Here is a 12,323-nt window from a genome sequence, read left to right on the forward strand (position 1 = left end):
TCAGATTCTACTTCTCATTTATCGAGCACCTTCTATAAAATAATACCTGGAATCTGATTGGTTGCTATGGGCAACATCACTTCTTAATAGAACTCCCATCTTAGTAAATTTACCCCCTAGAGTTTATTCCTAAAGTTGTAAAAATGACTTTGAGACTGCAGTAAACCTCTGCCATACTGTACTTGCACAGCTGAATAATTTTCTTTTTGTATCACTGAACTCATAAATTACATATAACAATTACTGAATTAGAATTTACTAATTGATACAGTATTAAGAAAAACTGGTGCTCATGAAATGGAGTGTTGATTATCTGGTATGGGTTACAAAATCTTTTTCTATTTTATGCCAAGTGCTAATTAAGGTAACATTGAACTAAAAAAGTTTATGTGATGAGAAAAGGGTGACAAAGCACTAATAATAAATGTTATCTTGGCTGGTACCCACTCTTCAGCCAGTGTAATATAAAAGTCAGGGCTAGGTCATGGGCACAGGGGAATGCGGGATTACTGACATACATATAACATGTAATATTATGTTTCCTAAATTGGCTCAAAATTTACATGAAGCCAGGTGGGTGACCTGTAACAAGATGTCATTACTTCGCAAGCAAGAAGTGCCCATGAGGAGTTATTAACAAAGTCCAGAAAAAGTACCTTGTGGGCTATCTGACAGCACTGCTGGGGATAAGCAGATAGAAAGTGTCACGGTTGGTGTTTGAGAGTTACCTGACTCAGGTGTTGAACTGGATTCAGCGGAGACCGGTTTGACTGGAACTATGGATAATATGAATAGCTCTATTTGCATGTGAATTGTATGGCAGTGAGAACTGCCTTTGATGATAAATGACAGGAACAGGAAACTTGTAATATTGGAGTGGAACCAGTAGAATACTTGGAGGAACTGGACTGGGACCGGCAGGAAGGCTTGGGATACCAGTAGGATTTCCGGATGTGCTAGGTATAGCCATCAGCAGGATTACTGAATGAACTGGTCTGGGAACCAGCAGGATCTCTGGATGTGCCTGGTATAGCTGCCAGCAGGATTACTGAATGAACTGGTCTGGGAACCAGCAGGAGCCTGGGATACACTTGTACACAGGGAGACTGAAGTAGCACAATATGTACACCACGGGAAGTAACGAGATGCTCAGGCCCTGAATGCAACCAGAGGAGGATTGTTATACCCTGGGTCTGGCAGTAATTGGTGGATTAGGTCAGGTGGTCTGGCAGAAGCACTCTGAGTGGTGGAGAGCACAACATTCAGAGGAAGCAATCATATCAGCAGTACTGAGAGTCAGGACTACACCTGCGATTTCAATCAAGGCTAGCAGTGTTCACAGACAGAAAAGGGCCCAGGTGAATAATCACTATGGAAAGGAGAACATAGTCCAAATGTATACACAGAAGCCAGCATGATTAGAGCAGATCTCCCAGGCGAATTGCACATACAGATCCACAGGACAGTTGGCAGGGGTAAGTCTCAAGGCAGAAAGGTGAAAAACTAGCCAGGGTCATGACAGTACCCCCCCTCTTTATGGGTGGACTCCGGACACCCAAATAAATACACAAAAAAATTAAACATCAGAAAAACTGAAAAACTTTCTAAATCTTGACTAAGCCTGTCAAATCTCTTCAAGAACTCGAAACTAGAAGGTGCTGGAATATTGCTTCCTGAGGTGATTTGCTCAAAAAATAATTCCCTGGTCGACATAATGTCAATCAATTCAAACAAGCCATCCTCATGACCCTGAAACTCTTTGCTTTCACTCGCTTGGATTTTCCACCGTAACGACCCATAATAAGATAATTGATTTTACTGCAAATATTCCCAGAAACTTTGCTCCATAACTCTCAATTAACAACTCGGCTTCATCATTTTCAATGAACTCCAAGAATCCCGCAATTACAAAGGTTAAGCCCTTCAAGCATTTATCTGTTCCCAGGAGACTTTGCTTAGTGCAAAGAACTTTAGCTGAAGAACTAGTCTTATCTATAGAAGGTGAAAGATCTGATTGTGAACATGAAAATTCCTTGGTCTTTAACTTGGAACCTTTTCCTTTCTGAAATGTAGGTACCTCAGATGTAGTAGATACTGGTAACTCCTGTGGAAATATGTGACTGGGAAGGACAGGGTAAAACTACAGGTGGTCTTCAGGAAATGGAGAATTATATTGTTCATGATCAAACTCAGATTCCTAGTCAGTATCTAAAGGTAGAATGGACTAATTAGTGTGACTTGAAGACTGATAGGACTCCAGGGAGGAACAGTAGTACGAAGGGGACAAGGAGGTATGCGCACATCTCATATTCAGGAATGCAGATTCTATAGTGCTGCTTTCCTTGGATGGTTGGAATTCAACACGCTGGCCCTTGAAAACTTGACCTTGTTCGGACTTCAGGGGTGTGGAGGACTGAGCAAAGGATGGATTTTGGTTGAACAAACAAACTGCTTGGACAAAATTTTAGAACTGGGAACTTCGCTAGAATGAAGATAGTCAATAGGATTTTGTTTTACATGTTTAAGACCAAAAGCTTTAATAACAGCTTCACTGAAAGTCTTTATATTTAGAGGCATTGGATCATTAGACTCGATGATAGGATTGGCAAAGTCCAACGCCTTACCTCTAAAGGAAAGGAAAAGGAACTTAACGATGTTGGTAGGGGTGATACAACAAGTTGGATCTGCTTCCATGATGACAGAGTATTGCTTCATTAATGCATAGTATTGCGATAAGTCCCCATCAAAATAAATGCATGCTGGAGTATCCAACGAATCCTGTGTGTTCTAGGATTGTAGAGCACTTTCAGGTGCAGAGCAGGAGAAAACTTGAGGATGCTCTGATTGATGGGGGGGTCAAAATAACTGAAGCTGACAGATGTTCGTTATTTGGACCAATTGATGGAACTGGAAGACATCCAGAGGAGCTAGAGACATTAGCATCAACAATCAAAGCCGAGCACAGACTACAGAGATTGTCGTCCACTGGAACGATATTCACAGGAAATGCTGAACAGAAACCATGATTAGAAACCATGATTAGAGTACAAGACACTCCTCCCTGGGAACTGGAACCTGAAACCCGCTACTGGGGTACGAGACTTAAAACCCTCTCATGGGGTGTGGAACTGAAATCCCTCTCCTGGGATGCGAAGCTTGTAACCCCCTCTTTAGGCGCTAACTTGAAACCCCCTCCTGGGGTACGAAACTAGGAACCCCCTCCTGGGGCAAGAGATTTGAAATCCCCTCCTGGGGAATGGAACTTGAAACCCCCACTTGGGGTACGAGACTTGAGACCCCCTCCTGGGGTGCAAAACTTGAAATCCACACCTTGGGAGCAAAACTTGAAATCTCCTTCTGGGGATCAAAATTTGAAATCCCCTCCTGGGGAACGAAACTTGAGGCCCCCTCCTGGGGTGTGCAACCCTCTCTTGGGGGTACAGGACTTGAAACCCGCTCTTGGGGTGAGAAACTAGAAGAAGCTCCATCTGGCTTGCAACCGGCAGAATCCGGGCTGGGACTGGAACAGGCAGAATCCAGGCTGGGACCGGAACAGGCAGAATCCGGGCTGGGACCAGAACAGGCAGAATCCGGACTGGGACCCTACCAGGCAGAATCCAGACTGGGACCATAACAGGCAGAAACCGGGCTGGGACCGGAACAGGCAGAATACGGGACGGGACCACGACAAGCATAATCCAGGATGGGACCGGAACAGGCACTGAGAACTTGGACACTTGGTATTACTGTTGGAATTGCAAAGGGAACAGTATTTAACAAAGTGGTCAGAACCTCCACAATAGAGACAATGATGTAAATTTTTGCGCCGGTGGCGTTCAGCTACAAGGATCTTGGGGCACGGGTAACTTTGATGTCTCACTTTACTTGGTATGGAAGAATCTTTGGTTCTTAGGGATTCCAAGGAAGAAGTTTTAGTTGAGTCAGGGGTAGTACTAAGAAACTCGGGAATGATCCGAAAAATTTTGATGAGTAGAGCTTGAAGCTGTTCTAGCAGTTGATGGAAGGTAGTTAGGAGTGATTTGAATGTCATCTAGCCGACTAGTCAGAATTTGTAAAAGATGCAGTACTTGATGCTGTACCGCCTCCTGTGAATCCAAGCGAGTGACCAGGTTACGGATAGCATTTGGTCCAGTATTATGTGCTTGATCCGCCACCATTGGTAGGCCTGAGTATACTCTCATGGTTGGTGTTTGAGAGTTACCTGACTCAGGTGTTGAACTGGATTCAGTGGAGAGCGTCTTGACTGGAACCATGGATGATGTGAATAGCTCTATTTGCATATGAATTGCATGGCAGTGAGAACTGCTTTTGAAGATAAATGATAGGAACAGGAAACTTGTAACGTTGGAGTGGCACCAGTAGAATACTTGGAGGAACTGGACTGGGACCGATAGGAAGGCTTGCTAAGCTGGACGGGGTACCAGTAGGATTTCCGGATGCGCTAGGTATAGCTATCAGCAGGATTACTGAATGAACTGGTCTGGGAACAAGCAGGATTTCTGGATACGCCAGGTATAGCTATCAGCTGGATTACTGAATTAACTGCTCTGGGAACCAGCAGGATTTCTGGATGCGCCAGGTATAGCTGTCAGAAAGATACAGGATGAACTGGTCTGGGAACCAGCTGTGCCAGGTATAGCTGCCAGCAGGATTACTGAATTAACAGGCCCTGAATGCTATCAGAGGAGGATTGTTATACCCTGGGTCTGGCAGGAATTGGTGGATTTGGTCAGGTGGTCTGGCAGAAGCTCTCTGAGTGGTGGAAGGCACAACATGCAGAGAAAGCAATCATATCAGCAGTACTGAGAGTCAGAATTACACCTGTGCTTTCAATCAAGGCTAGCAGTGTTCACAGACAGAAAAGGGTCCAGGTGAATAATTACTGTGGAAAGGAGAGCATAGTCCAAATGTATACACAGAAATGTTGCAGCCAGCATGATTAGAGCAGATTTCCCAGGAGAATTGCACATACAGATACACGGGACAGTTTGCAGGGGTAGGTCTCAAGGCAGAAAGGTGAAAAACTAGCCAGGGTCGTGATAGAAAGTAAGGCATACATGCCTACTCTCCCGATTTGGTTGGGAGCCTCCCGAAAATCGGGTGCTGCTCCTGGCCCCCCGGAAAAGTAGGCATGCCTCCCGGCCCCTCCAGTTCCCCCTGCAATACCTACCCAAATACCAGCAGCGGGGGGGGGGGGCTGATGACGCGATTCTAGCTGAATCGCGTCATCATGACCCCGCCCCCTGCTCCACAATGCAGTCAATGTCGGCATTGTATAGCAGGGGCGAGGCCAAAATTACACTAGTACATGGCTCCGCCCTTAGCCCTGCCCCTAAACGGCACATAATGTTCTGGATACGCTCCCTTTTGCCGGCCCCGCCCCCCTGCTAAGCCAACCTGGCTGCTCCCTACCGGAAGGGGCAGCCAGGATATCGCAAGTATGAAGTAAGGGGTATATTTATCAAAGTTCGAATTTACATTTGATTTTACATCCGATTTAGCACTGTCGAAGCTGTGTTTCACAGTGAAACGTGTTAGACACCCACACTGGAGGGGCAATACTGTGGAACCCCTATGGCTGCTACTCTAAATACACTCCATTAGTCTGGTGCAAGTTGATTAGTCCAACTACACAGCTCCCTATACAGCATGGAGCTCTGAACCGGAGATACTGACATCACCCAGCCGACAAACAGAGGATCGGCGCCCGGCTGCCATATCACCAAGGACCGGGTATTCTGTCAGCACCGGCTGTACAATAGTCACCCGGCGCCCTCCATAGGTGCGCCTTGATTGGGAGCCCTTTCTGCCGGCCACTTGGTATTCACCACAGCTCTGCCGAGACTGGAAGCCCTGGCTGCCGGCTAACGGGAGACCGGTACAGTATACTGTGCAGCAACTGCTCGGGATCCGGTGCAGAGGTTCGGCTCCACACCGTGCAGGAGCCCGGACTTGGCCACCCTCCCTCCAGGTAATAACTTCAGGGAGCTACAGGTACACTTTATTACATCTAGCAAACCAGCTATACACAGGGGCCCATCCAAGTCATACCCCCTGGGTTACATTACAAATCCTTACTGTACATCATTACCTGGCCCTTGTGGATATTCCAGGACCACAGTACCGAATTACATGTGCCGGATATCATCTACACCACCCTAGAGTTGGTAATTTATACTCTGGTTGCCCAACAGGACAGCAGATCAGGACTTCCGGTAATATTAGCACTTTAATGGAGACTTAAGGAGTTAACCACAGTATGGGGGTCATTCAGACCCACACGCGAGCGGCTGTCCGCTCGCAAGTGGGTCGATGGTCCCCACTGCGCATGCGCACGACGGAGGGAGCTCCGTTGTGCGCATGCGCAAGACCCGACGAGCGAAGGACTTTCCTTCGCTCGGAGTGTCTCATCAAAGGGGGCGTGCTGTCGATGGTGACTGACAGCACGCCCCCTTTGGTGGGCGTGCCGCGGGCATGCCTGCCAGACAGAGGCGTTCCCAAGGGAACGCCTACCGTCTGAAGCCGGCCCCACTGACATCACTAGTGATGTCAGTGGGAGTGATTTTGGCTCTGATAGAGCCAAAATCACTCCTGGCCTTGCGGTTGAAAAACCCAACTGCAGGCTTTTACTCTCAGTTCCGATGGTCGCGATGGTCAAGACCATCGCGACCATCATTTTGTACGCTCGTATATGCTGTGGGTGGTGACCCACAGCTATACGAGCGTCCAGGAGGACGCTCCATATTAATGGAGGTGGGCCCTGATTCAGAGCGAGCGCTCTGGTCAGAGCGTCCGGCTCTGAATCAGGGCCTATATACGGATTTCTCACCTGTTTATTTTACCCCCCAGTGTTCAGTTTTTATCAACTACTGAAATTGTGTCATACGTCTATATGTTAGATTTTTTATAAATCTTATAATAAATAAAATATTGATTGTTACATTTTACAGCATTCATCTATGCAAATGATTTTGATCTTTACTGACAATATGCTCCAAGCACTGCTACATGTGATTTTATGCACTATAATAAGAATAACTACCATCTCTGAGGATTAATTTCTCTAAAACATTCCCCCAGCGATTGCAGATTTGTTTGGTGACATTTTGTTTGTTTCTTGCAGTAATACTGATTGGTGCATCCTTAGAAGCCACCATCAGTCGGAATATCAAAACTTGTAACAGCCTTATGGCAGGAGTAGTTTCCCTATCCATGTATGTCTCCGTATGTGAGCGTCTGAATATGTAGCTACTTTCACCGACCCGCCTGCGAAACTCCCATAACATTCCCATAAGACAGACCATCTAAGTGCGTCCGCTAAAACAGCTCGCCACCACCGCCCACTACATTTTCAATTTACTTCTACCTGCATGCGCCTCAAAATAGAACTGCGACTCTGCACAGACACTCGGGATGCATGTGGGGTGCGACATTAGCAATAGCAAAAAATTGCTCCATTACGTCAGACATCGGCATTGAATACACCGCCGAATCAGGCCCTATGTCCACAGAATCAATCCAAAATTGTGATCGGGCATGAAAATTAATCTGGCCGCTCGCATCATACGTCATATCCGCTATTTATTAGATTAATCGAGTACATCGAAAGGCGAATGAACTGCTCGCTATTCTTGTGGTTGCATTTTCCTACCGCAATCATGCGAGCAGTTCTGGCTAAAAGACACCCAACTGACGTGGTCGATGACGCTGCTTTGTTAATTATGCACACCCTTAAAACGCCCGTTTTGACCTTTTGGCACGCCTGCGTTCGGATCTCCACTCCCCGTTTTCAAGCACCTTCCCATTACCACCCACAAACGCCTCATCCTGTCACTCAAATTAGCAGGCATTCGCTATTTTGCAAGCACACGATTTTCGACCGCACTGACTGGTTCGCGCATGCGTACTAAAACCCATACGCATGCGCAGATGTGCAAACATCGCTCGGAGCGAACGAGCGGCCGCTTACGAGCGGCTCTGAATCAGGCCCACAGTTCAACTGCGATAGTATGCTAATTCATTGCGATCGCTATGTCGCCGCAGCACTACACAAGGACGCCCACTTTACCTTACACACATCCATAATGTTTAGCAAGACTGCAAAACCATCAGTACAATTGAGTACCATCGCAGCCTCTAGCACACTTGCACAAACTCTGGGTCTCATTCAGACCCGCTCGCGGGTCGATGGTACCCAAGTGCGCATGCGCACGACGGAGGCTGCTCAGTCGTGCGCATGCGCGAGACCCAGCGAGCGACGGGGAAGCCGCCGCTCGGGGTCTCGCACCAAAGGGGGCGTGCTGTCGATGGTGAGTGACAGCACGCCCCCTTTGGTGGGCGTGCCGGAGCATGGCTGCCCAGACGGAGGCGTTCCCATGGGAACGCCTACCGTCTGTGTCCGGCCCCACTGACATCACTAGTGATGTCAGTGGGAGTGATTTTGGCTCTGATAGAGCCAAAATCACTCCAGGGCTTGCGGCAGCGAGACCCTACCGCAGGGTCTCGTCGCAAGCCCGATGGTAGTAACCCACAGCTATGCGAGCATCCAGGAGGACACACCAAAAAAAAAAAAAACGCCCTGATTCAGAGCGGGCACTCGTTCAGAGCGTCCGGCTCTGAATCAGGCCCTCTGACCCTACTCAGAAATTGCTAACTTCAGCGCATGCTATGAGACCTCAGGATGTGTAGAGCATCGGAGTGGATAATTTATGCATTCCCATGCAAAGGTGTTGAAATGCATTGGCATGTCTGCGTTTTGCCAACCACCACCCCCGTCGCCACCCACAAACAACACTTCCTGTCAATCACTCTGCGATGGGTCTGGTTCGTACACACGCACTACGATGCATATAATAGAACAATGCCAGCAACACAGTGTTTTGTATCAGGATCCTAAGTCATAGATTTATCTCAGTGACATGTGGTGAGTTCAATGGCTGGGGAGGCACACATGGTGCTGGGAGCCTGTCTCACCACCTACTCACTGTAACTCTCCCCTCACTACACAAAGCTCCATTGTCCTTTCATTTTCCTACATGTCCTGCAACACTGTGTCTTCTCTTGCTGCTGAGCTCCGATTTTTAAACACTGCAGTGCACTTCCTGGTCACATGACACATCCAAGGTGTCCATCAGTGGTCTAGGTACACCACTCATACTCAGAGGCATGCCTCTATCAGCTCTCTTTCAGTGCTGCTTACTGCCCGTGGTGTGGCCCTGGCTGCCCCCAAGCTTTGCAAGCAGTGTCTGACTATACAGAAGCAAGGCTGAGCTGTTGCTGCCTCATCTCTGGTCTCCTTGCAGTCCCAGGGAGCGCTACATAGCTGGTGAGTGTTAACTGTAAAAATTATTACAATAAACAAAGAAGATGTTTATAAGTTATAAATATATTTTTTGTATTATTCTAATAATTTTTAATATCAAATCTCAGGAGTATGACTGCATGTCCCTGCTTAATCTAGAAATTTGCAAACCAGACCAATACAGCCTGAACCTTACAAACATTAGTAATACGACAGGGCATAATAAACAGATGTTTCCTCTTGCATCCTTGCCGTACGAGCAGCAAATGCGAGCACGCACCGTGCCATACGTTTAGCCACGGCTGCGTGCACCACAGTACACCATGTCCCCATGGGGTCACGGGTGCGAACGCAGTGCGCATACACGTTCGTGGGTGCACAACTAGCGCCATTCGTGGCGTGATTTGCCACACAAGCGTTAAAGATGCAACTGGACATATCTGTATAATATATATATATATATATATACACACACACAAATATATCTGGTTATATTACGAATTTATGTATGTTAGGTGGTTGGTGTACCCCATTTTCTGAACTTTTACCTAGAAAGCTGTGCTTGGTATTAGAAGGGAGCACATAGGCATGCATATTGCCATTGATATAAATTATTATTATTATCCTTTATTTATATGGCGCCACAAGTGTTCCGCAGCGCCTTACAAAGTACATAAACAAATAATTTGACAACTGACTTACAGTACAAAATAGGACAAGGACATGGATAATATACATTGATACATAAGTGACCATAACACCTAGATATGCAACAGAACGTAAGCAACCAAGTGTTAGGTGCCCTGGTGTGGGGTAAGAAGTAGGTGAAAGTAAAGTAAGGAGAAGCACAAGAGGGTAGATGCATATACTCTATATATACTGTATATAGCAGTGTGGGGGGATCCGAGCCTCCGATGGGCAGGTGGCGCTGCGCTGCCCGTGTAGTGTGCGCTGTGCGCTGTCAGTGCAGCACCACAGCAGTAAAAATAATAATAATGATAATACTTGTAGCTGCATTAGTTTCCCCTCCCGGCCTGTGAGTGAATGTGTGTTAGGCTCCTCCCATCACTCTCACCGCGGCCTCCTCTATCCTCATCTCCTGGCTGAGGCCTGTGTGACATCCCGGCCCCTCACCGGTTGCCTTATCTCCGCTCTCACACTGCGAAGCCATTTTATTTCGGCCATTTCCTGCTCCTCCGATCCAGCGTCTCAGCCCTCTCCTAGTTATGGAGTAAGGTGGAAGATGGCGGGCGGCCGAGGGAGCCGCTTTTTGGAAGGTGAGAGTTGGGCCTGGTGTCGGTGTATACTGTGTCTGGCTGTGTCTCCTGTGTCTGGCTGTGTCTCCAGGCGCTGCTACTACGTTGTCTGTGTACTGACCTGTACTGATCACTGTAAGCTGTATTGTATTATGTGCAGTGTATGCTCTGCTATAGCTCGGCTTCATTATGTGCGGTTTTGCAGCCTGTATTACACTGTACTGTGTGTCTAGTGTTTTGCCAGTTAATGTATTATACTGTCTGCATTTCATGTTGCACTTCGTTATCTCCATTTCCTGCTGTTCCCTGTGTGCTGTGTGGCGGGCGCCTGCTCAGCACCCCCCAAAGTGCGCTGTGTGGCGGGTGCCTGCATAGCACCCCAATGTGCGCTGTGTGGCGGGTGCCTGCATAGCACCCCCAATGTACGCTGTGTGGTTGCCTGCTCAGCACCCCCCAATGTGCAATGTGTGGCGGGTGCCTGCTCAGCACCCCCCAATGAGCGCTGTGTGGTGGTTGCCTGCTTAGCACCCCCCAATGTGCGCTGTGTGGCGGGCGCCTGCTCAGCACCCCCCAATGTGCGCTGTGTGGTGGTTGCCTGCTCAGCACCCCCCAATGTACGCTGTGTGGTGGTTGCCTGCTCAGCACCCCCCAATGTACGCTGTGTGGTTGCCTGCTCAGCACCCCCCAATGTGCGATGTGTGGCGGGTGCCTGCTCAGCACCCCCCAATGTGCGCTGTGTGGTGGTTGCCTGCTTAGCACCCCCCAATGTGCGCTGTGTGGCGGGCGCCTGCATAGCACCCCCAATGTGTGCTGTGTGGAGGGCGCCTGCATAGTACCCCCAATGTGCGCTGTGTGGTGGTCGCCGCTGCTCAGCACGCCCAATGTGCGCTGTGTGGCGGGTGCCTGCTCAGCACCCCCCTCCCCCTCCCCCTCCCTGTGCGCTGTGTGGGGGGTGCCTGCTCAGCATCCCCCCCCTCCCCCCCTATGTAAAAACAATCCTAATTTCTAATAAGTAGAGCAGTACTGAAAAATAATGTATCGCAAAATAGTGCAACATATTTCACATGCTAACCCAGGGGTAAGCAAATTGCTGCACTCCAGCTGCTGTGGAACTGTTAGTGCATGCTAAAATTGTGTCAGGGAATGTTGGGATGTATAGTTCCACAGCAGCTGGGGTGCTGGCCACTGTCCTTTTTTATACTGGAAGTGTCACTTGAAATCAGGGTTGGCAACTGTTGTACAGAGTCTGGTATGGTGTTGTGTAGATAGATTGTATGAATCACACTTCCCTCTGTTATGTAATTGACAGGTGTAAAGGTGCATATCCACTATGTGACCTTACTGAGCGATTACAACATTGTAATTCGTGCAATCGCTCAGTCATCGGCTGCAAATCAGGCATTTAAATGACAAAAACGACCAGCGATGCGCACGCCCGCTGATCGTTTTTGACATCTATCATTGCCCGAACATGCTGGTCAACCTGACGTGTTTTGGGATGATTGATGTGCCTACACTGAGCGATCAATCGTTCAGTGTAGGCACTGCACCCTAGGGAAACGACGGAACGATAACTATGTCTTAATCGTTCCGGGATCTAGTAGTGGATACACACCTTAAGAAGTGATAGAAGCTCTCTATGGGAGGATGTTGGTGCAGTGAAAATGCCCTGCTTGCTAAAGTGGATGACAAAAAACAGAGACAGGGAAATAAGTGCATGTCTAGTTATCTGCTTTGGTAAATTG

At 48.0% G+C, this 12,323-nt stretch overlaps 1 protein-coding gene across 4 annotated transcripts in view; it reads left to right on the forward strand.

The window, feature by feature from the left end:
• The first annotated feature begins 10,335 nt into the window (after positions 1-10,335).
• SENP6 (SUMO specific peptidase 6) overlaps positions 10,336-12,323 on the forward strand; it is a 158,142-nt gene continuing 156,154 nt past the window's right edge. For all 4 annotated transcript variants that reach the window (XM_088471553.1, XM_088471568.1, XM_088471560.1 and 1 more), the window contains exon 1: positions 10,336-10,599. In XM_088471553.1, the coding sequence (XP_088327679.1) occupies positions 10,566-10,599 (34 nt within the window). In that variant the 5' untranslated portion in view covers positions 10,336-10,565. The remainder of the gene's footprint in view (positions 10,600-12,323) is intronic.

Source organism: Taudactylus pleione, unplaced genomic scaffold, assembly GCF_031769625.1.
Source record: "Taudactylus pleione unplaced genomic scaffold, aTauple2 ptg000015l, whole genome shotgun sequence".
Classification (NCBI taxonomy): Eukaryota; Metazoa; Chordata; class Amphibia; order Anura; family Myobatrachidae; genus Taudactylus; species Taudactylus pleione.